The sequence below is a fragment of the Penicillium maclennaniae genome, assembly GCF_028827695.1.
Source record: "Penicillium maclennaniae strain IBT 15551 chromosome Unknown utg000007l:1.0-4884863.0:1.0-4888362.0, whole genome shotgun sequence".
Lineage (NCBI taxonomy): Eukaryota > Fungi > Ascomycota > Eurotiomycetes > Eurotiales > Aspergillaceae > Penicillium > Penicillium maclennaniae.
Window position 1 is genome coordinate 3,153,159 of NW_026623219.1, and position 22,732 is coordinate 3,175,890.

Consider the following 22,732-nt stretch of genomic DNA (forward strand, 5'->3'; position numbering starts at 1 on the left):
TCGCTTTGTACGTGTCAGCGTGTCAGGTCAAGGCGACTTTTGTTGCCCAGGTAAGACATTCGGATCGCCACTACCAGGACTCTGAGCCATCCTTGGGTCTTCGGATCTTTTACACCATCGAGATCAAGTCGGGATAGAATGATCGAATGATCCCGACTTCTCAGCCCTTCAGTAATCAAGGTATTTGGATTGCGTTCATGTCTAGTTCAAACTGTACGACATTTCAAGCCTGCTGGTAGACTTGAAATTACATCATAAAAGGGACAACAGCAATAGAACTGGATTCCAGAATGGTGAAAAATATAAGTATGAGATACCAAAATGCCTTTGCCTGGAAAGTGACCCAAGCCGGCACATGTGAGGCTATACATGCGCCAAAGTCACGCGTATCTTGGGTCAGGCGCGGGAACACCCGACCGAGTTCCATGGGTTCTTTTTCTCGGTGCCCGACATTCGTTTCAGATCCTCAAGATTTTGCATATATTTGGGCAGGAGGATAAGGGGGGTTCAACACCTAACTTCAGTGTTGGTGATCCGTGCACTGGGCGACAAAGGGACGGCCAGAATCGGGCCCAGTGTGTTTCATTTGGCGTCGAAATTCGTTACAGGAGGCGCTGACCGCTAGAATGTCGCGGCCCTTGGGACTTAGGTATGTGGGCGCGAATGGAAATAGAATGGGCTAACGCGGACCGGAATTTAGGGCCCATTGAAGAGGTGATTTTCGAGAGGAAGAAGACGAAAGAGGGGCGACTTTGACCCAAGTGTGGAGCCCCCGGGCCATTGGAAAGGTGGCTGGAGACGATGATGCTATGTCCAGAATCCTGGAAGTGACCTCTCTAGATAGTGGCTGGGGAATTAGTGGAAAAGAACAGGTTTAAGTAAATCAAAAGAGATGATAGAATCAAGATGGAGATGTATAGATGTAGAAAATCAGATCCGAGTAAATGGTCTAGCGCAGTGTCGAGGCAAGGAGAAGTATGAGATGCAGCGAACATTCGAGTCGATCGCACGGCCGATGATCTCTGAGGCTGAACTGCCCTGTGTCCTTAAGCCCCGAAAAGCCCAAAGTCTCTCAGTCCAGCCCTGTCGAATCTGACCCTGCAATAAATAGATCGAGGACCCGCGCTTCTTCCACATTCCACATTTCCCACCTCACCCCTCTTCCTCTCCCCCGCCTCAGCTGAACGCTGATCCGATAAGCAACTCGTATTGGTCTTTGGGGCGAGACTTGCTTAGGCACGCACGTTAAGTCGGGCTGATTATTCTTACTTTCTACCTTTCGGGGGTTTCTCTTCCCCTTTCCTCTTTTCCTCTTTTCCCCTCCTTCACCTAGATTCTGGTGCTCAGGCCCCCTCCCCCCCCCAACTTTCATCCAGGGCCGACGACGTACCCACCGTCCATTTTTGGATCACTCATACTCCCCAAGTATCGGGAACTTCGCCAAAATGCCTCGCCCGGAGATCTACTTCGAGGGAGAGTCGGAGGAGTCCGACTTCTCGGAGACTGACATGTCCATCCGCGGCCGCAACGGCCGTACATCCTTCCACCGCCGCTCCGTTTCCCGCCACCGCCGTCCGGAGGTCGCAAGAGAGGCCTATTTGGCTCCAGTGCAGCAGACTACACGAGTGTACCGATCAGCCTCAACAGGCGGCCGCCGACCGCGCGAGCGTGAAAGCACTCCGGCGGTGATGATCGTGAATGAGCAGGCGACCCGCACCAGCAACGCCAACACCAACAAGCCTCGAAGAGTACAGCAGAGGGTGTACGATGAATCTGATGAGGAGATCCCGCGCTCGTCACGACGACGTGCCGCCAGCGGCGTCTCTCGTGAAGCATCACCCCTCCAACAGCAACGCGACTATGAGCTCCTGATGAGCCAACGCTTGCTTGAGAAGAGTGATCTCCATCAGGATATGGAGATCTGGAAGCATCAGCAGGAGATCGAGCGTCTGGAACGAGAGCTTGAGAGGACTCGTGAGAAGAGCACGACGCCACGCCAAATCGTTGCTGCACCTGTTGCACCTATTGCACCTGCACCCCCGCCTCCGCCTCCCGCCCGTGAGTCCCGTCTGCTGCGCGACGAGGAGGAGTGGTATGAGGAGGAGATTAGTGAACGCCTGCGTCGCTTACAGCGAATCGAGCGCAAGAACCGAGCCGAGGAGGAACGAAAGCAGGCGGAGCACCGTTGGCGACTTCAGAAATTTGAGGAGGCGGAGAAAGAGGCAGCCAATCGGGAAGAGTTGAAGGCTAAGCTGAAGGCCGAGAAGTTGAAGGAGATTGAGCGGCAACAGGAGGAGGAGAAGGAGCGTGAGAGGATTAGACGCGAGCTCGAGCAGCAAAAGATGAAGGAGCTTCAGAAGGCGAAGGAGGAAGAGGAGGAACGGGAGAGGCTTAGGAAGGAGATTCTCGCGGAGGAGGCTCGCAAGGCTGCGGAGGCTGCCGAGGAGAAAAATAAGGAGTTGGCTTTGAAGGCGGCTGCTGTCGCGGAATGGAAGGCCGAGCAGGAGCGTATTGCTCAGCAGAAGAAGGAGGAAGATGAGAAGAAAGATAAAGAATTCCGCGAGCGACTGCGTATCGAGTTCGGATACTCCGAGGAAGAGATCGAGGAGATCCTCAAGAAGAGAAAAGAAGGCAAGAAGGAAGAAAAAGAACAAAAGAAGATCGAGGTGGAGGAGACTAAGAAGACCACATGGATCAAGGTATGTCTTTTCCGTATAGCTCAATTGACTCACACTAACACTGATATCTAGGTCCACCGCAAGCACCTTCTCCCTGAGACTCTGATGGCTTACAGTCTGCCTTGGGACTGGGATGAGGTGAGTCTGCCCATCCTCTATTCACAGATCTTTTATGCTCACTTTTCCTTGCAATAGCGCGACACCAACTACATCATCATCAAGCGTTGGATCACAGAAGACTTCCAAGAAGAGCTCTTCGCGCACACACGCCGCCTACGTGAAGGCAAAGTCATCGCGCAAACCTCCAGCTCAACCACCGAGCTCAGGGTCAACGACCGCAACAAGGACAAGATGTACTTTGTGCGCAAGAAGAGCCCAAGGTTGCGCATTTTCGCATGAGCAGGTCTCAGATTGTGAACATTTCGTTATTTCTCTTTTGTTTTCTATTGGTGCCTATATCCTGCTACGAGACCCGGGTGATTTGGTTTCTTTTTCAAAGTGTTTGAAATTCCGTTTTCATTGTTTCATGTTTGAGTTGAGATTTCGAAGCTTTGTCACTGAAGGGTGGGACAGTAACGAGACACGAGTTGATGACCTGCTTTTCTTTTTCGAAGACGTTTCGTGTTTTGTGTGTTTCATGTTCATGTCAATCGCATAATACGCCTGATTTCTATGCCTTGGCCAAATCATTCATAAAAATAAATGCTCCCCTTTAATTTGCGCCGGAGATGATGAAAGAGTGGTCAACTCTGCAACGGTTGAGCCAAATGCAATGCTTGGGCGCATGCATCTGCATATGCCTGCTGACCTCGGAGGTTATAAGCTATTAATACAGAAAGAAGACTAAGGGCAGTGAATCTATAGGCCTATCTCGGTCTTCGCCGCCCATCGCTTCTCCGCCTGCAAAATCAATTCTTCATAGACTGTCCATGCCAGCGCTGAGCTGAGTGCTTTGCGAGCGATACGTAGACCGAGGCCGCCAAAGAGACTGCGCATGCCGTCCTCGTGGATCATCAAGCGCGTAGCTCGGATCATATTTCCGTACTTGGCTGGCATGAGCTGCAGACGGGTCTTCACCGCATCAAATGGGTTGGTGATGGCCGTCGCTAGGCCAGCTGCCAAGGCACCCGAGCCGAAGTTGATGGTCGAAGATGAGACAGCGGCTAGAGGTATCCCGTCACTGCCAGTACCGTTGCTGCTCATGATAGCTAATCGGCGTTTCAGCTGTTCGTAGAAGAGGACGTAGAGGCCGGCGTAAGGAGCATCACGGGCGGCGGTGGCGCCGAAGCCTGCGAAGAGGCCGCGCATGCCTTCAGTGCGGACAATGTCACGACCTGCGCCGAGGAGGCTGCGGTAGGCGTAGAAGTCGGATTCGTAGCGCACTTTGATTACCGTGACGGGCATCATTACGAAGCCGGCGGCGACGCGGGCGACGGCTCCTGTGGCTAGGTTGGCTGAGTTGGAGAGTTTAGGGAGGGCGGATGAAGATTTAAGTGCTGGTGATCCGGCGAGGATGATGGGGGCATTAGCTTGGGCGAGTGTCTGGCGGAAGGCATTGAGACTGGTGAAGTAGAGAGCTGACCCAAAGCCGGTGCGCAACGCAGAGGGGAGAGTACCGCGCCATAGTCCGCGGATTGGATGCGGGGAGGCGAGAATGGCTTTGAGGGTTGGGAGGAGAGATTGTTGGGATTGTTGGACGCGGGTCTTGAGGAGATCGGCGGGTTGAAGGAGGATGGAGGATGTCAGGCCAGAGCAGAGGCCGGCGGAGAAATGGAAGATTGTTTTGGATGCTGCGGACAGCTGTTAGCTCAGGTCGCAGTGCTCTCGCAGATGCCATGCATACATGTGGAGGTGCCAGTCTTGGCCGGCACCGCTATCGTGCCACTGTTCGACATGGCACTGGACTCCGCAGGGTCAACCTGGGGATTTGGCTGCCCAGGGAGCTAGCGATGTGATAGGAGGTTCGATACCAGATCGAACTCTCATGGGAGTCGCGGTTGGCGTCGGATTGGAAGTTTTCGGGGAGTTCACCGCATGCAGGCACAAAACTGAGACAACTGCCGCACAGAGCCGGCTTCAATTGCTGAACAAAAGGGTGGCGTTCTGCATTCCCCAGACTGATGTTTTCAACGGGAGAAAGCGTCCACGGTGAGTTATGGAGCGCCGTTGGGCTGTTGTGAAATTGAGGTGATGGACAGGAAAACGGTAGTGAAGTCATCGGGTTCCGCGCGCTTGTAAGCCTCGGCGATAAGATGTCGCAAAAGGTTCGCCGTATTCACCAGGTATCACAATTGCCTTAGTGGTTAGTAGATCCAAATCTAGCATTCTCGCAATCTCATAGTCTCGCATTCTCATTTAAATATCTTCAATCCAACCCCCGAAAAACCACGTCCCACTGAGACCGGCATCTGGCGGAGACGCAACAGAGCACCAATCACTGGAAGCCAATCGCGTGTGTAATCGACGTCACTTTTGGCTGCTTCTTTCCCTCTTTCACAACATCAACATCCTCAATCCACGACATGTGGTCGATTCCCTTCATCCCGTATCCGCCTGCCAAGGCTGGATTCTGGAGCCCCGTCACTTCTACCCTCAACTGGTGTGAAGAGGTATGTTCGGTATCGTTGATGCCTTCGCGCTTGGCTCTGACAGCCCTCAGGATTACTATGCGACACCCTACGCCGCCGAGATCGTTAACACCCTGACGAATCTCATGTTTATGTGGCTGGGTATCAAGGGTATTATCAGCTGTCGCCGCAATGGACATGATCAGATCTTCCTGGTTGCTCTTTTGGGATACTTGCTCGTCGGCACCGGCAGCTTCCTGTTCCACTCCACCCTGAAATGCAAGTGATTCTACCCGGTCTGTTTGATTGCGAGCACAGACTAATAGTAATATGATGAGAATGTGCAGATCCCATGCAGCTGGTCGATGAGCTTTCTATGATCTATACCACCTGTCTTATGTGCTATGCCTCGTTCTCCTACCAGCGCCCAACAAGTGTCCGTCTAGTCCTGGCAATCTCGCTCACCAGTCTGTCGGTCTTTATCACTCTTTATTACCATTATCTCCAGGACCCCGTCTTCCACCAGAATGCATACGCACTCCTGACCTTTGTGGTGGTCATTCGCAGCATGCATACCATGGAGACGACTCTACGGCCCAGGTGGCGCAAGTCCCGCGAAGAGGACCGCCTCGAACGCCAGAGAAAGGGTGAAAAGGTACCCACCAAAGAGCGCCAACACTACGAGAATGTGCGCGACACAAAGACCCTTAAGACCATGTGGTTCATGGTCACCTACGGACTGAGCATGTTCCTCGGCGGTTTCCTGATATGGAACCTCGACAACCAGTTCTGTTCTCAGATCCGCCACTTGCGCCGAACCGTTGGCCTGCCATGGGGGATATTCCTTGAAGGACACGGTTGGTGGTATGTGTACCCATGTTACCCCCGCTTATCGCCGGAAGCTTTCGTCTAACCTTGAAACTTCCCAGGCACATCATGACTGGCATCGGTGCATACTTGTACATCGTATGGGGAATTTGGCTTCGTCACTGCCTGAACAATCGCCAGGAGGAGTACCATCTGCGCTGGGCGCACTTCTGGCACATCCCCGAGGTGATCCGTACCACCCCACCGACCGAAAATGGAGTGGCCCGAGACAAGAAGTCCACCTAGCACCGCCCAGGTAGCGAGATACAGGCCATGATGTCCCTCATTGTCCAGGGGCGGCTGGGGTCGGGTTCTTCATGATTGGCAAGTACGACTTGCCTAAAATGTGACTTTTCTGATACTCCACACGGAATAGATACTTGCTCACATGTGTATTTCTCGTTCTTTTTGTTTGGCTTTTTGATCTGCTTGAGGGTCTACTGAAATGCCTTGGCATCGTGTGCTTCTGACATGCTTCGTCCGGTAACGGAGGATCTGAACTGGCTGTAGAAAGACCTCGTGCTTGGTGCATACTCAGACCCCCTCATTAGCAAGAGGGAAAGCGTGGCGCAAGCTTGTTCCTATAGATATGTGGTGTTGCTGATATCCATCTTGATGCTCCGGACGACGCATGGATCACCCTTTGCTTTTGGTTATGACATGAAAATAGAAGCACTCTGATACCCCTGGGTATATACTCCCGTCTTGTATTTGTATTAAGTGCCACGGCTCTAGCCGAGGATGCAGACAGTCTAACTCGATTGCCGGGGCCAACTCCAAGAGTGCTGATCAATTTACAAAGAGCTCAGATTGAGCTCACAGCTTCGACTCAGGCTCTGCCTTCTTGGGTCGACGAGCCGGTACAGGGACATTCTTCAGCCATTCTGCATCGACGGTCTGCTTCTCAAATTTAGTTTTCTTGTTCCACATAGATCGGAAACTCTCTTCCTCGTCTTTCCAGCGTCTCAATTCTGGTGCCAACCAGCAAACCGCGGCATCGGCACACTCGTTCACGGCCTCTTGCGCAAGCAAGTGCCCAAAGTCCTCGAGGAACACCTCACGCACTCGACCAGCGGCAACACCACCACTACCACCGAGACCCGTCCCCGTCATGGCAAGCTTATCAGCTCGCATATCGGGCATGCACATATCTGACTTGCCCGCAAAGACGTAAAGCACGCTGGGACGGAGATGCGGCAGCTGCGCGAAGATCCGCGCCGGCTCGGGTCTGTAAAAGGGATAAGAATCCCGGTGGTTCTCATCAAGATCTGGATGCGTCACCCGGTTCACGGGCTTACCGCTTCCAGGCACATGGTTATAGTTTGGTCGTGAGAAGGTGAAGACCTCCTGATGCAGTGTGGTCCGCAAGGTGACGGGCGGATTCTTCGCATCTACGGGCTTTCCGTCGAGCGGGTGAGTGGGCGTTGGAAGATCGCGCAGGCCATATTCTACCCAGCGACTCTAGGACGCGGGGGTCCCAGGCCTGATAGAATGGACTACGTTTGAATCCATCCGCGGCATCCTTGCGGGAGGGCCAGATGTCACGGCGGTGTGTGGAGAGCTGCGTTGTCTTTGCAATGATACGTTTGTTCTCGCGCAGGCTGTATCCGTCCAGCTGAGTGGTTTGACGCTGGATGACCGGGTCAAGTAGCACTAGGGTATGCAACAGACGGGGGTGCATCAAGCTTAATTGTGCACTACAAGCTGTTAGAAGGTTTGAAAAATGTGGTTGCGCTCGGGTACTGACAGATGCGCGCCTCCCATGCTGTGTCCAATGCCGACGATGGGTCGGGGCATTTCAGCCCGTTTGACGTTGAGGAGATGAAGCAGGTCGCGCGGGTGGTCGAACCAGCTTGCTGGTTGATTATTAGTATCAGCTCTGGTGGCGGATGGAATCAGGCTGGCCTACGGTCGTTGCCAAGAGACTCTTCATTGATCACGCCGCTTTCTCCTTCCCAGGCGACGTCGGCCATCCAGATGCTTCGAATGCGGAATCCAGCTTCTTGGGACCGAGCATTGATTTCCCTCCAAAGAGGTTCGTATAGTTCCTGTTCCAAAAATTAATGATGAACGACACGGTGACAACAGGGTGTATGCGATCGAACGGGTTGGTCTCAAACTCCGAAGAACATACTTTAGGGAATCCATTAGCGTGTGCAGCGAGAATTGTCACGTCGCCGGGCTGTGGACTGGGGTTGTTGAGCGGAATGTATTGTTTCACAGCCAGTTTCAAGGGCTCTTCCTGTTCATTCGCAGTGGCTCCAGGGTATTCACGGATATGCTGGCATTCCACGACATGATTGACGATGCGAAATGGCGACGACATGGTTGTTGATGAAGTGTGGGGAAGACATGTCTCCGCGGGGAGTAATAAAGGATGGAGACCGCGGCGCGCGGACGAGCCGAGGCTTCTTGGAACGCCGAGTGGCATTACGCAGCCGCCCAACTGCCGGATTCACTGTTCCTTATACTCTCATCAACCACCTTCCATCTTTTCCTTGTCCATGGATTCCTGTCTGCTGGAAATATTGTTATTGGTGTAATACCGATGCTCGAGAAATAGATTTACACTTTGCCTAAATCAACTACCAAATACCTTAGACCTCAGCATCTCCACCTAGGAATAGATGCAAGAAGACCTGGTCACCATAGAAAGATCCCGCCCTGCAAGTATGAAATCTTCAAATTGAGAATATTTGATGAACTAGTGAGAGACGATCTCTTGTTTTCACTTTCCATAAAGTGCGTCGTATCGCCCGCGATCAACCACGTGACCGGGCGTTGAGGCTCTTACGCGTAGCGCGTCGCACAGTTGTTGCCCACCTGTATTGAGATCGCACATCACCATGGCGCTGGACGAGGAGCACAAGCTGTTCGAGCAGTGCCGTGTCTGCATCGTCTGCTCCAATGACCTCCCTCTCGAAACCGCTGAGCAGGTATGCACTCCTCCGACAGAACGCGCAACTCGCGACCTAACTGACTCGAATCAGCTCGCAGCGGTGATTGAAGAATACGGCGGCGAACCCTCTATCCACGAAGCCGGTCCCGATAAGAATGATACAATCGAGTGCACACATATCGTATCCAACACCATTAATTTCCTCTCCTACGACCTCGCCTGCAAGGCTTTTATTCCGGTCGTCAAGCCGTCATGGGTGCACGTCTCCCTAGCCAAGCGCAAGATTGCCAATCCTCGCCAGCACAGTCCTGATCCCCGCCTCTTTTTGAATGATGTGGTCGTCACCTGTGGCGATATACCCGAGGGTGACAAGGATGCGATTATTGGGGGAGTCTTGGCTAAGGGTGGCCTGTATAGCTCTCGAATGACCGGTACAGTCACTCACTTGGTGGACTTGACAGCCGACTCGGACAAGGCGCGTTTGGTGCAAGCAAAGAAGATGCGCGTAAAAATTGTGCTTCCTCATTGGTAAGTCTTACCTCAGACTGCCTGACTACTATCATTAACGCGATATAGGTTTGACGACTGTCTGAAACTCGGCCAGCGCATCAATGAACGTCCATACATACTCCCAGATCCTGAGATATTGCGCGCCGGCCCTGACGACCCCATCAAGTCGAACGAGAATAAAGGCTTGGTGGGTGCATCGACCGCCGACCCGTCTGTCATGCCGACTCTGAACGCCGTCTCGCGAAATGGAGATGGACCGAGTGTCTTTGAAGGGAAATGCATTATGTTGTCTCCAGATCTGGGCATCGGTTCGCGCCTTCTTGATTCCATCGAGGCAGTGCTCAAGCAAGGTGGAGCCACTGTGACGGGCAATATCAACGACGCAGATTGGCTTGTTTGTCGGTTCCGAGACGGCTTTGTGTATCGGACGGCTTCACGATTGGAAAAGGTTGTTGGTAATCTGGCCTGGCTTTTCCATCTAATGACTTTCAACGAGTACACGAGACCTCTGAGTCGTCTGTTGTTCTACCCTGTGTCACGTACCCCGATTCCTGATTTCCAAGGGATGAAGATCAGTCTTTCCAACTACGTCGGTGAAGCCAGAATTTACCTTGAAAACCTGATTGAAGCGGCCGGTGCACAGTGTACAAAGACTTTGAAGCAGGAGAATACCCACCTGATCACGGCTCATGGAAATAGTGAGAAGTGTGCCGCCGCGAGGGAATGGGGTCTACACGTTGTTAATCATTTGTGGTTGGAAGATAGCTACGCCGCATGGAAGCTGCAACCTGTCTCGGCGCCACGCTATAACCACTTTCCTCCTCGCACCAACTTGGGTGACATTGCGGGCCAGAAAATGCTCGACCCCAAAGTCCTTGAGAAGATCTTCTACTCTATTGATGATACTGAGCACTCGAGTCCGCGCCCCGCCATGAAAAACAAAGACCAGAATACGGTGGAAATGAAGCCTCCTGCCGATAAGCGACCTAAGGAGGAAAGCAATGTTCCTGAAACGACCGCGGGAACGCCGCAAGCACATGGGAAAACCTCTCATCGACCTTCGGACAACAAGAAACCCCAGACTCCTGCACGGTCTCGGCTGATACCCGACGGTAAAGAGAACGAGACGCCTTCAACGGGCAGCAGCCGCAAGTCCAAAGAGGTGGCCACCGCTAAGCTCCATGAGTACGCTCCTGATCTTGCCCTGTACGAGAAAGAAAGGAAGCGGGTCGGTGGTGTTATCTATGGTGGGCGACGCAAGTCTGACGAAAATCGAGTGTCCGTGTCCGTGGCCGTGACCGAGAATCCCAAGAAGCGCCACTCGGTTGAAGCTGACGAGGCCGAAAGCGATAACGAACAAACTGCGGAGCGTAAGCGGCAGAAGAAGTCCCGACCACCTATCTCGATGCACCTGATGATTACCGGCTACCAAAAGTGGGTTGGAAAGGGGAATGAGAAGAAAGAAGATGCTGATAAGGTATTTGAATGCTTTACAATATGCAAGATCTATACTAACGACGTCAAAGCGAGCCCTTCGAGACCTTGGTATCATGGTGGTCCAGGATGCCCGTCGATGCACACACCTCGCTGCGCCAACGATTCTGCGTACCACCAAGTTCGTCAACGCTCTGGCGTATGGACCGATGATTATTAGCACCGACTTCGTCGACCAGTGTCTCAAAGTGGATGAGCTTCTTGACCCAGCTGACTTCCCACTGGTGGATAAGGGAGCCGAAGCGAAGTTCAAATTCTCCCTTGTTAAGGCGTCGGCCCGGGCAAAGCAGAATAAGAATAAGCTTCTGCGCGGCTTCCGTATCTACTGTGTCGAGGATATTCGTGGTGGATTCGATGCCTTCAAGTCGATTGTCGAGGCCAATGGCGGAGAATGTCTGCTCTTCCGTGGCCGTCTCGCACTAGCCAACAACTCCCGACGAGAAGAGAGTGACGACGAGGATAGTGAAATGGACGAAGATGAGCCCGGTCGCCACGAAGTCTTTCTTCTGAGCAGTGCGGAACCCAAGCACGCCCGTCTCTGGCCCCGATTCCGTCAAGTGGCAGGCGACGTCAAACGAACCTCGAAGATCGTGCGAGTGGACTGGTTACTCGACATGGCCATGTCACAGGAACTGCGCACCACCGACGAGTACGAGTTGTCGGAAGAGATGGTCGGCAACGAGGACGATTAGGCAATGGGATCGTCTCGATAATTTTGCAGTTTTAGCCATGCATGTACATGTTAGAGACTGAGCGTTTTCATCACGAATAGCCATGATTTCATCCAGCAGTGCACATTTCTAGAAGAACTTGACACCTTCCTGGCCTTCGGCACCGAAGACCTGCGCCTTGCCGCGCTTGACCAAGACATTCAATGCCTTGAGCATAGCATCGTTGTCCATGCTATGGAATTCTAAATCATTATTAGCATAGTTTCAGGCAAAACCAAAGATGTCAAGGCAGACATAAGACAGACATACCTTGCGACACTGTCCCATCCCCCTGTACCAATTCATAAACCGTCAAAACCACTCCCCGCTGGCCCGTCCCCTCAACCCAATCCGCAATCAAATCCGCCCACTCCTCAGGCCTCCTCCACCAGATCCACGCCACCGACTTTGGAGCCTGGTTTCCAGATCCCTCGATCCACTCCGCGCGCCCATCACCGCCTTCACTCTCACTCTTGGTCATCCAGTCAATCACGGCGCGAGCCTCGCGCAGGTCTAGTCGTTTGCGCAGCTGGGCGTTGTGAAAAAGGGGGGTATCAATGGCGTCAATCAAGGAGAGGCGGTACTGGCGGTGGTGGCGGCACCATGCTTGGATAAGAGAGGACCATTTCTGGAGCTGGGAGTGGCGGGTGTTGGTATTTGGTTGCGGGGTGAAGAAGGGTGGGAAGTTGTAGGTTGCGGGGAATGTGAATGCGGTTGATGTTGTTGTTGCTATTGTCGTCATTTTGGGGATGCGAAGGGGGCTATGTATTTGAGTCGAAATGGAAGAAAAGAAGGTCAAGAAATGCAGAAGTGCAGGTCGAGGTTGAAGTTGAAGTCGAAGTTGAGAATGACGATAAGCAGAGAGCTCGGGCGAGCCAATCGGAGGTGGGGTTGCAAATTATTCTCAACTTCAACTTCAAACTACACCTTGTAACTTGCAACTCACCCAGTCAATCCCAAAATGACTACACCTCCACCGGTCAAGCGCCAGAAGCGCGAAGAATATCGCCGTGAGCTGGCCGCGCAACAGGCCTCTGGTCACGGCGACGTCGAGGTCAAGCTGCCTCAGAAGAAATTCTTCCGCCAGCGCGCGCATGCGAATCCGTTCTCCGACCACCAACTTGAATAGTACGTGCTTCTTTACAGTGCGCCAAAGGCCGAATTCCTGGTCTACAGACGAATTGAAGCTATATCGAGAGATTCGAGCTAATCGGCTTCCTTCTAGCCCTCTGAGCCCAGCGCACATGGATTGGTCCGCACATTACCCAGCCTTTGTGGAAGCCGATCCTTCCAAGACAAATCTCGCCGGTGCGCGCAAATTGACGAAAGATGTCGAGATTGTCGACATTGGATGTGGATTCGGAGGGTTGCTCATCGGTCTGGCACCATTGTTACCCGAGACCTTGATGGTCGGTAAGTACTTTACGATTCATTAATCCACTTCTTAGATAGTCAATCAAAACACCCGCTCACATTCGTCCTAGGAATGGAAATTCGCATCTCAGTGCTTGAATACGTCACCTCTCGAATCCAGGCCCTGCGCACACAACAACACAGACTGAAGGCCGCCGCCGCCTCGCAAAACCCAGAGGCAGCTACCGCCGAGGTGAAAAAAGCCGCCGAGGAAACAAATGCGGGAGCACAACAGACCGACGACGCCGGTACCATGACCTCCATCATTCCCGGCAACTACGAGAACGTGGCTGGAATCCGAAGCAACACGATGAAGTTCCTCACCAACTTCTTCGGCCACCATCAGCTCTCTAAGATCTTTATCTGTTTCCCCGATCCCCATTTCAAGGCGCGCAAGCATAAGGCGCGTATTGTTTCCGAGTCTCTGAATGCCGAATACGCTTACGTCTTGCGACCTGGTGGCTTGTTGTACACCATTACAGACGTGGAAGAGTACCACTACTGGGTATTGCGGCACTTCCAGTACGGGACCGATGAGGACGGGGAGGCTGAGCAGAAGGTTGGAGGGATCAAGGATCTCTGGGAACGGGTCTCGGATGAGGAGTTGGAAGCTGATCCTTGCATGCAAGTGATGAAGTTCGAGACGGAGGAGTCCAAGAAGGTTACCCGTAACGGTGGTAACAAGTATGTCGCGGTATTCAGACGCAAGCCTGACCCCGAGTGGGTTTGAGCATTCTGCGCTGATTACAGTCTTTGATTCATTCCATCTAAATCCCCGGTGTACAGGCGTTTTCTCCAAAGTTCTATCATGCATTGAAACTACCACGAACGCTAAACTCGAATACCTTCGCTCATGCCACCGCATTTAAAATCACAGACCGAAAATACAAACACATCAATGAAGATAGGAAGATAGGAACACACATATAGAAGCGAAATATGCAACCCGAAGCCCGAAAATCAAAGTCAGTAAGTCATCAAGCAGTAATTTCATAACATCGCGTGCAACTGTGCATTCAAACCATGAAAAGAGCTTCAACACATCCCCGGTGCCTTGAGGCGGATTCCTTCGCAGCGCTCGCAAATCGCTAGCTGCACCGGGCCACCAATGATACGGCCCTTGGATGTGCGTTTCGGCTCGCCCTCGCGAACAAAGAACCGTCCCTCGGAGCCAAAATCGGCACCGCATTCGTGGCAGACAAAGCATCGTTCATGCCACTGACCACTGATGGCGGTGATGACCACGTCGTCTAGGACGTGCTGTTTGCAGCCTAGGCAGCGGGGAGCGGTGCGGCGAGAGTGGCAATGGAGGCACCATGCGAAGCCATCTTTTTCGACGAATGGTGTTGTAGAACTGAAGGGCTATGGGAGAAAGTGGTTAGCACAGATTCACTGAGATGGGGAGCACAACGTACATCACCACATTCAGCGCAAAAGAAGTGGCCGACGTGCCACTCAGCACCGCATGCGACTACAACTTCGCCTTCGATCGGGGTTTTGCAGCTCTTGCAGCGAGGGCTAAACATCTCGTGGAAGTCCAGATGGCAATAGAATCGAGGGACCCCGTCATCTTCTTCGGGGTGATTCGCACGTCTTTCGTCGCGGCTGGCCACAGGCTCCTCGTAAAACGCAACACATTCAAGAAGAGTCTGGCAGTGGTGGCAGGTGAAGCATTCCGGATGGAATCTGCATCCACCTGCAGTCACGATTTTTCCGGAGATACCGTGGGAGCAGGCCTTGCAGCTGGCAGTTGGAACGCCAGACCGAGTGTATGGGGTATACGTGCGGGTCTGTGCATCTTGCGCTTGTCTTCTTGGGGCAGCCTGGCGGCTGTGTCCATTTGCTGACGGCAGAGGTCGCGCAGACTTAGGTTGCTGCTGAGTGGGTTCGCTGTACTCAGCGATAGTCGGCTCCTTGATGTCGGGTACGCTGATCACTGGAATGGACGGCGGCTCCGACACTTCAATAGTAGGGGCTGCAATCTCAATGGTGGGCACCGGAACAGCTGGCGCTGAGTTTTGACGAATGGGCTTTGGTAGATCACTAGGTTGCCATTTCGGGTCAAAACTCACGATTGGTCTTCCAAATCGATCACTGACGGCTGTTGGCATGGGCAATTTCTCGCTTCTGTCGGCGAGTCTTTTGCTCGTGGCTGCTCGAATGTCATCACTTCGAATCTCTTTGCCATCTCTCGTAGGCACTGGTGGTTGCTCCTGGGAAGGAGGTGGCGATGGAGCTGGAGCGTTCCGAATATAACCAGGGTTGTGCGATTGCGTGGGAGGGTTTTTATGAATATCGAATTGGGAGATCTTGTCTCGCACGGAACCAGCGGACTTGCGATCACGCAGCCAAGGTAGAGGTTTCGTTGCACGTGGAAGAGCGTTGGGCGGTTTGTTTTTCAAAGCCAAAGAGTCAGACCTGAAGAAGTCAGGCTTGATTTCAGGTGTCTCTTTGACAGGGTCATTGGGCTCTTCGTAGATATGATCATCCGGGTTCTTGAAGACGCCCTTTGAGGAGTCCCCGCTAACTGTCCGAGGCTTCGGGCCAGCATCGACAACGGGCTGGGGTGGTTCCTCCCCGGGCAATGCAAAATTGACCTTGAGGTTCTTCTTCAAGGTGCCGGCCATGGAGGATCGCTTCGGCTCTTTCGAGTCTCGGCTATCTGCGAACTCTGGGCTTGAATGACCACTTGAGGATCCTGGAGAAGCAATTGAGTGTCGGAAGGAGTTGGAAGACTCGGAGTTTTTTCGAGATGGAGAATGGATGGATCCATCCCTCTTTGTATCCGGATTCCGGTATGGCGCAAAGGGATTCTTGAATTGTTGACCAGGGTTCTGGTGCATCCATACTAATTCCGTGGCCTCGTCCTGGGCAGCGTGATGAATGCGCACGTCATCGTCGAGACCCACCTCTTGCAATGCGTCGCGTAAAGATCGTGCTTCTTCCTTCTCCTGGTGTCGCTGACGACTCTCCCGATAAGACGGAACGGGCGACGCAGCCACGGCCACCGGGCGCGAAAACACTTGCGAAGGGAACACGTTCTTGCGGACAGAAACCGATCGTGGCTCTTGTGCTAATGGACGGCCCGATGGTCCCCCCTCTGGAGCCTGTGAGATTGACCGGCGGTGAGACATAGCGCTACCCGAGCGATGATTCTCTTTGGGGGGGCTGTCAGGTTGCCGATACATGGCGAAGGCGGACGCTGCGCGGGGAGGAAGGTTATCTTGGAGGTTGGGAGTCGATACAGCTGACCGGCCTGGAATCGGACGAGATCCACTTGGACGATTCGGTTTGTTCGTTCGGAGATCTTTGAGATAATTTGCTTCATTGAGATTCCATTAGCGCCGTTGTCATGGATCTTGCACGCATGGGTTCCAGGGGCCCCTAGTTGTGATTGCGTAGGGAAATTGGAGATGATAAGCATCATACCCATCTGGTCATTCGACATGAAAGTCGGCCCAGGAGGAGAAACCTTCCGTTGGCCTAAAGGTCTGGTATGTGTATGCATGGTGGGATGTAGGGCAGCAATGTAGGGAGACGCGATGTCCGATAAGTAGCCTAAAATGATCTGCGATTGCGGAGTCCAAAACAAACAGCGCCGCGGCAACGTCAATTACTTTCCTTTTCGGGACAGGGCTTAGGGCTACCTCCACGTGCGCCTCGGATACATTGCCTACGTCGACGTCTAAAGAAACGTGTTCTATAAGTCTACCTCTGTTCATGTTCCATAACCTGAAGCCTGCTTAAGGGATTGCCGCCATACCAAGTCACCATCCTAGACCGCACTTCTGACTCAGTACCCTGCAAGGACACCCGAAGCCCGACGAACCCAACTGAAGTAACCTTCTCCGCACCGGCTCGGCATAGCGGATACCCCACATCCAGGCCTAACCCCCGGTAGAGGCGTGGTCGTCCACGGATGTAAGTATTTGCCGTCTCTCAAATGATCGTAATCTCAAGTCCCGCCATTGGTCTTTTGTCGCCGAACTTATGTAACCCCATGACAGCCACGATCATCAAATTTAGCTAGTGTAGAGATGTCGGCTTCAAGTCCGATGCTCACTCCCCTTTATGGCCTAGCATGGGTCTTAGCATAAGATCGGCTTCACAACGTCTACATCTTGGTCTGATTTCGTATTCTTGTCCAATGGCCGCTGTCAAGCTTCTCAAATTACTTCATGCCGCAACGAAAAGAGTAGTCCACTTGAGGTCCAGATTTGAAGGATCGTCACTGGCTCTTGGGAACGTCTCGCGGTGTTCCTCCAGAACCTATCCCGCCAGATGGCAGACAATATTACATTGGAGGTTATTCGGTCTCATCAAGATGACCAAAAATCGCTAAACAACGAGCACTCGAAGGAGTCTACGAATGCGCAACCTCAACCGCAAGCTCCAGTCGAGCTCGACGCTGATGAGAAATACAATCGCGATGTGCCTCCAGACGGAGGTTATGGCTGGGTATGTGTTGTATGTGTCTTTTGGATCAATGCGCATACCTGGGGAATCAACAGTGTCAGTACGAGCCCTCCTCTTAAAATCGGAATACACTAACGGAAGTCCAGAGTTACGGCGTCTTTCTGAGCTACTACCTCTCCCATGATGTATTTCCCAATACTAGCGCCCTCTCATATGCCTTTACCGGCGGTCTCAGCATTTCTTGCGCCTTGCTCGTCGCTCCGTTAGCAACTTACTTCATCCAGATTTTTGGGACGCGATGCGTACTGAATGTCGGCGTTTTCTTCGAAACCCTTTCCCTCATCGGCTCCTCATTCGCAACGCAGAAGTGGCACATTTTCCTCAGCCAGGGTGTCTGCTTCGGTTGGGGTATGGGTTTTCTGTTCGTGGGTAGTGTCGGCATTACCTCACAGTGGTTCCACAAACACCGGAGCGTCGCGCAGGGCATCACAGCCGCAGGGTCTGGGTTGGGCGGTTTGATCTACTCCCTCGCAGTGGGTGCCATTATTCCGCGCTTCGGTCTTTCTTGGGCTTTTCGTATTCTGGGAATCATTGCCTGTGTCGTGAATCTGGTCTGCGCGAACTTACTTCGAGACCGTAATAAGCTTGTCGGGAGTCGTTTGACGGCTTTCCATCTCCCGCTTCTACGCCGGCCCGAGTTTCTATTCTTCATGGGATGGGGAATCTTGAGCATGTTGGGATATGTGGCTATCCTGTTCAGCGTCGCCAATTTTGCTCTCTCGGTGGGCCTTACTTCGCATCAGGGAAGCATTATCTCGGCATTGTTGAACCTCGGCCAAGGTCTCGGTCGTCCCTTCGTGGGCATGTTCAGTGATCGGCTGGGCCGTATTAATGTCGCTACTTTCTTATCATTCCTTTGTGGTCTGTTCTGCCTGGTTATCTGGGTCTTTGCAGATAGCATGGGCGTGGTTTGTTTCTTCGCCGTCCTCGTCGGGACAGTGGCGGGAACATATTGGGCTACTGTCTCGCCCGTCCTGGCAGAAATCATTGGCATCAGAGATCTTCCCTCTGGACTGAGTATCACTTGGCTCAGCCTGGTCGCACCCTGCACCGTCTCCGAGGCGATTGCCCTGGAGCTTCGAACCAATGATGGCAGCGGCGGCATCTCCTACCTCCATGTGCAGCTCTTTACCGGCTTCATGTACATCGGGGCTGCATTATGTCTGTGGGTTGTGCGTGGTTGGAAGATTGGCGAACTGGAACGAGCTCAAGAAAGCCGTGAATCCGCGGGTCGTTCATCTCCTCCTACCAATGAAGGCGAAAAGATGAATCCACCAGCAACCATCTTATCAGCTTCGACATCTGGGCCGCCTCATAACGCGCAGCTGTGGAATCCGGTCGGTCTGGTACGTAGAATGGTGTTTCTCAAACGTGTATGAGGTTTTCCCTGCGTGAACCCCGATCAAGAAGATGATATAAATGGTTCGATAGAAGCGGCATTGCCTTGCTCCCTCGGACATATTCGAAGTCACATAGAAGCATATCTTCGAGGAAGAACAAATAATAGTCAGACTAATTTTCCTAAAAGAGCGTTCGATAGCTGATGGGGGGTGTGTTAGTCAAGTGAAGGATAAAAGGTGAAGGCCCGGCGGAATCGTTGGAATGATCACCAGGGTCAGAGATCACGAAGCCTCCTGTGACCAAACACCGCATTAGATTACACATATATAACGGGATATACATTGAACCTTGGAATATAATTCACATTGATGTTTATTCGTTGACATTGATAGCTGCTTTTGGCTAGAACTACATGACAAGGTTATTTGTCGGTTGTGCCCGTAATAAGAATACGAACTCTCCGTTTTCCGGCACCCCGACCCTCTTCCTTGACAGAGCTGACATTGACTTGCACCCTCTGGAAGAGCTCCACAGTGACACTGCGCTCCTTCTCCGGGTGGCCCTTCTCCTCCACACGCAGGGTATACTCCTCGTTATCAAACTCGGTGGTGCGGTGGACGGCGAGCTCTCGTCTCTCAGCGACCGAGTAGACACCCGACTCACCAGGAAGCACGAAGTCTTCTAGTCGAACGACACCCTCAATTCCAAAGCGCGGCACGAAGACAACAACGCCATTCTCGAAAACTCGCATGACGTAGCCCTCTTCGTCAACACCGCTGTTCTCACCACCTCCGGCCATCTTCTCACCACGGGCCTTGAGTGCCTGGCCAACGTAATACTCAATACTGGCGCGGCCGGCAAACTGTGCGTTGCGGTGTCGGAAGTTGATGTTACGGCAGATATCTTCCAGCTTGCCGCGAGTGCTGACGCCTTCGGCGACGGCATGGCCTTCCTCACCTTCGTAGCCAATGGCAGAAGCCAGCTGTCGGTGAACTAGAAGATCGGCATACCGACGAATGGGCGAGGTGAAGTGAGTGTAAATCAGGGGATGCAAGACCATAGTGGCGGAATTCAGGCTCGGCATGGGCGCCAGCGCAGAAGTATTCCGCGGAGGTCATGCATCGGGTTGCCAGGATGCGAACTAGGGTGTTGAAGAAGGGGTTCTTGGGGTCAACGCAGCGGTCCAGAGATTTGGCGAGGGCTCCAGAGCTGGAGACATCTAGTTCCATGTTACGCTTCTTCGACAGCTGGTTGATGAGGTCTTCGAAATTCTGGGGTGGGGGAGTGGCGTGTCGTCGTAGCAAGGCGGTTTGCGAGAAAGACTGGAAAATTTTAGAAGCGACGGAGATGTTGGCGAGAAGCATGAATTCTTCGACCAGGCTGTTGGTGGCGAGCATGGCCTTAGTCTTGACGTCCGTTAGAGGATCGCCAGCTTCGTCGCCGGCCTCGATACGGACTTCAGGAGAGGCAAGGTTCAAAGCACCGGCATCGTAACGTTTTTGCTTAAAAATCTTGGAGAAGTGCAAGAGGTGTCGCATGCTCTCAGTCAACTCGTCTTTTTGCGAGGGGTCATCAATGCGAAGCTGGGCCTGCTCGTAGCTGAATGCTTCACGCGAGCGAATGACAGACTTGGTGAAATCTGAAGACACGATCTCTCCGTTGGGTGTCAACTCCCAGATAACAGAGAAGGCATAGCGCTCCACGTATGGTTTCAAAGAGCACAAATCTGTGCCAAGGAGGTGGGGAAGCATGTCAATACGCTTGTCGACGAGATACACCGTGGTACCGCGGACACTGGCTTCAAGGTCCATGGGGTTATTGGGCTTGACAAAGTGCGACACGTCTGCAATGTGGACGCCAACTTCGAAGTTTCCGTTCGGCAAAAGGCGTGCGTGGAGAGCGTCGTCAATATCCTGACATCCCGGAGGATCGATACTGCAGACGACCAAATCGCGCAGGTCTCGTCGGCCCTTCCAGCCCTTGTCTTCCTTTGAGACGGGGACCTTCCAATCGTGTCCTTCTGCTGGCAGACAGTCCAGAACCGACTTGGGGAAGGGCTTGTACTGTACGTCATACTCTAATAGAAGAGCCTCCGTTTCTGCTCCTTTCGTTTCCAACTCACCCAGAGAACGAATGAAATGACCAGTAGGATAACGAGAATCCCGATCCCAAGCGTCAATGGTGACAAGAATGCGCTGGCCGAGCAATTCGTTGGCCTGTCTGGTGCGAACTCGGATCTTCGGTACTCGTTTGTCCATGGGCAAGAGGAAGACGGTTTGTTGTCTGCGACCGGAAGCAGCCTGAGAACCAGTTGAGCCGGAATCCACATGACCAACGTACTGCCGCCAGCCACGCTTGATGACTCCGACAACATGAGCGGTTGGCTGCGGCTTGCCTTCGGCGCGATTGCTGTGGGCTTTCTTGACTTCGTCTTGAAGAGCTTTGCGCTCTCTATCCGTAACGACGGCTTCCGCCTCCTCGGATTCAGGGTTGTCATTACGAGTCACTGCTTCCTCGTCCATGATCTTTGTCGAAGGAGATTTCCACTGATCTTGGGGCAGGACTTCAATCACAACAACATCACCCGCAATCGCACGGTTGCTGTTATCACGGCCGAGAATGAGAAGTGGCTTATCAAAGGATGGAACTTTGACTGAGCCTTCGAGGTAGTTGTAGGGCGAAACATTGAACACTCCCTGGTGCAAATTTCCAGCCCGCAAACCAGTCATCATTTTTGACATCGAATAATACTCGGGGTAGAACAGTTCTCCGCGGGCACCCTTCGTGTCACGCGCTTCTCTGGCCTCACTGATCATGTCCAGCAGCTTCTCCGAATCTTCCAAGCCGGCCACATAGTCTGACAACGACAAGGCTGTGACATTCTCTTCCTTCGCTTTGCGGAGGTTCCCCTTGTCATCGGTAATGACAACAATCGCAGGAACGGACTTCTCCTTCTTGCCCTTCTTTGCTGCAGACTCTCGGAGATGCTCGCCGTACCAGATTGCCACGGTGCGCACGGCTCGATCGTTCCGATCGTTGATCGACTCCTGCGGACCTCGGCGCACATGCGTCTCCATGCGAAACTCATTGAAGAAGAGATAAAAGCGCTTCTCGTCAGTCTTAATGAGGGAAAGAAGGCGGTTATAGAGAGGTAGTGACTGGTTTCGGAGCTCCTCAAGGACAGTCTGCAGGATGACGACATCGTAGAAGGCGCCGGTGTGCTCAAAGAGATCCATTCCATTGAGTAGCGCATTTGTATCGGGGACAAGATAGTGGCCACGGGGGAAGGCCTTCGTGCCAGCGGGACGATCGGAGAGGACGAATGGCGCGACTACATCTGGTTAGCAATGGGCGTTGGTAGCGAGATAGTGACACATACTGTTTCCATTGGCATCAGCCGGGGCGATTGAAGGGCATATTGAGCAGAGTTTCGAGGAACAAGGAATGTCTTGTCTCAAATAAAGCTCTCGAACAATCTTTTGCACCTTCCCACTTTTCGTGGACCTCACGAATACTTTGCTCGTAACATTGGCAGCTTGCGGGTTTGAAGAGATATCCCTCCTCAAGCTCTTCATTGCGACAGTGGATATCTGCCTGGATGGCAGATTGCAAACAAATTTTAACCACAGAGAGTGTAAGAGGAATGGATCAGAAATGATCTTTGCGGTTTGAGGTTATCGCGATAGCTGAGTAATCGCTATCGGCCTCCTCTCTGAGAGCAACTGAGTGATTGGGGACTCACTTTGATGCAATCCCGCTTATTAACAGGAAAACACC

The 22,732-nt window shown here is 52.8% G+C and overlaps 12 protein-coding genes across 12 annotated transcripts; 5 read left to right on the forward strand and 7 right to left on the reverse strand.

Annotated features, from left to right (window-relative positions):
* Window positions 1–1,445: 1,445 nt before the first annotated feature.
* Window positions 1,446–3,077, forward strand: N7477_008390 (uncharacterized protein; the record flags this gene model as incomplete). Its single annotated transcript, XM_056970053.1, has 3 exons — window positions 1,446–2,699; window positions 2,751–2,816; window positions 2,874–3,077. 3 exons carry the CDS (start codon window positions 1,446–1,448, stop codon window positions 3,075–3,077), a joined length of 1,524 nt encoding a protein of 507 aa, XP_056820085.1.
* Window positions 3,078–3,536: 459 nt separating this feature from the next.
* On the reverse strand, window positions 3,537–4,573 carry N7477_008391 (putative mitochondrial carrier protein; the record flags this gene model as incomplete). The annotated part of the gene is made up of 2 exons (XM_056970054.1): window positions 3,537–4,468; window positions 4,522–4,573. 2 exons carry the CDS (start codon window positions 4,571–4,573, stop codon window positions 3,537–3,539), a joined length of 984 nt encoding a protein of 327 aa, XP_056820086.1.
* A 627-nt stretch (window positions 4,574–5,200) lies between these two features.
* N7477_008392 (ceramidase) lies at window positions 5,201–6,358 on the forward strand (the record flags this gene model as incomplete). Its single annotated transcript, XM_056970055.1, has 4 exons — window positions 5,201–5,287; window positions 5,338–5,524; window positions 5,593–6,109; window positions 6,175–6,358. 4 exons carry the CDS (start codon window positions 5,201–5,203, stop codon window positions 6,356–6,358), a joined length of 975 nt encoding a protein of 324 aa, XP_056820087.1.
* Window positions 6,359–6,928: 570 nt separating this feature from the next.
* N7477_008393 (uncharacterized protein) lies at window positions 6,929–7,246 on the reverse strand (the record flags this gene model as incomplete). The annotated part of the gene is made up of 1 exon (XM_056970056.1): window positions 6,929–7,246. One exon carries the CDS (start codon window positions 7,244–7,246, stop codon window positions 6,929–6,931), a length of 318 nt encoding a protein of 105 aa, XP_056820088.1.
* Window positions 7,247–7,427: 181 nt separating this feature from the next.
* Window positions 7,428–7,793, reverse strand: N7477_008394 (uncharacterized protein; the record flags this gene model as incomplete). The annotated part of the gene is made up of 1 exon (XM_056970057.1): window positions 7,428–7,793. The coding sequence occupies one exon, from the start codon at window positions 7,791–7,793 to the stop codon at window positions 7,428–7,430; it is 366 nt and encodes a 121-aa protein (XP_056820089.1).
* A 255-nt stretch (window positions 7,794–8,048) lies between these two features.
* N7477_008395 (uncharacterized protein) lies at window positions 8,049–8,438 on the reverse strand (the record flags this gene model as incomplete). Its single annotated transcript, XM_056970058.1, has 1 exon — window positions 8,049–8,438. One exon carries the CDS (start codon window positions 8,436–8,438, stop codon window positions 8,049–8,051), a length of 390 nt encoding a protein of 129 aa, XP_056820090.1.
* Window positions 8,439–8,958: 520 nt separating this feature from the next.
* On the forward strand, window positions 8,959–11,707 carry N7477_008396 (uncharacterized protein; the record flags this gene model as incomplete). The annotated part of the gene is made up of 4 exons (XM_056970059.1): window positions 8,959–9,048; window positions 9,103–9,539; window positions 9,588–10,998; window positions 11,048–11,707. The coding sequence occupies 4 exons, from the start codon at window positions 8,959–8,961 to the stop codon at window positions 11,705–11,707; spliced, it is 2,598 nt and encodes an 865-aa protein (XP_056820091.1).
* A 108-nt stretch (window positions 11,708–11,815) lies between these two features.
* Window positions 11,816–12,467, reverse strand: N7477_008397 (ESCRT-II subunit protein VPS25; the record flags this gene model as incomplete). The annotated part of the gene is made up of 2 exons (XM_056970060.1): window positions 11,816–11,928; window positions 11,996–12,467. The coding sequence occupies 2 exons, from the start codon at window positions 12,465–12,467 to the stop codon at window positions 11,816–11,818; spliced, it is 585 nt and encodes a 194-aa protein (XP_056820092.1).
* A 219-nt stretch (window positions 12,468–12,686) lies between these two features.
* On the forward strand, window positions 12,687–13,868 carry trm8 (tRNA (guanine46-N7)-methyltransferase; the record flags this gene model as incomplete). The annotated part of the gene is made up of 3 exons (XM_056970061.1): window positions 12,687–12,853; window positions 12,951–13,138; window positions 13,210–13,868. The coding sequence occupies 3 exons, from the start codon at window positions 12,687–12,689 to the stop codon at window positions 13,866–13,868; spliced, it is 1,014 nt and encodes a 337-aa protein (XP_056820093.1).
* A 541-nt stretch (window positions 13,869–14,409) lies between these two features.
* N7477_008399 (LIM domain protein) lies at window positions 14,410–16,272 on the reverse strand (the record flags this gene model as incomplete). Its single annotated transcript, XM_056970062.1, has 1 exon — window positions 14,410–16,272. The coding sequence occupies one exon, from the start codon at window positions 16,270–16,272 to the stop codon at window positions 14,410–14,412; it is 1,863 nt and encodes a 620-aa protein (XP_056820094.1).
* A 1,147-nt stretch (window positions 16,273–17,419) lies between these two features.
* N7477_008400 (MCT family MFS transporter) lies at window positions 17,420–18,993 on the forward strand (the record flags this gene model as incomplete). The annotated part of the gene is made up of 2 exons (XM_056970063.1): window positions 17,420–17,650; window positions 17,701–18,993. The coding sequence occupies 2 exons, from the start codon at window positions 17,420–17,422 to the stop codon at window positions 18,991–18,993; spliced, it is 1,524 nt and encodes a 507-aa protein (XP_056820095.1).
* Window positions 18,994–19,376: 383 nt separating this feature from the next.
* Window positions 19,377–22,530, reverse strand: N7477_008401 (exosome catalytic subunit DIS3; the record flags this gene model as incomplete). Its single annotated transcript, XM_056970064.1, has 3 exons — window positions 19,377–19,907; window positions 19,966–22,286; window positions 22,335–22,530. 3 exons carry the CDS (start codon window positions 22,528–22,530, stop codon window positions 19,377–19,379), a joined length of 3,048 nt encoding a protein of 1,015 aa, XP_056820096.1.
* Window positions 22,531–22,732: the final 202 nt, after the last annotated feature.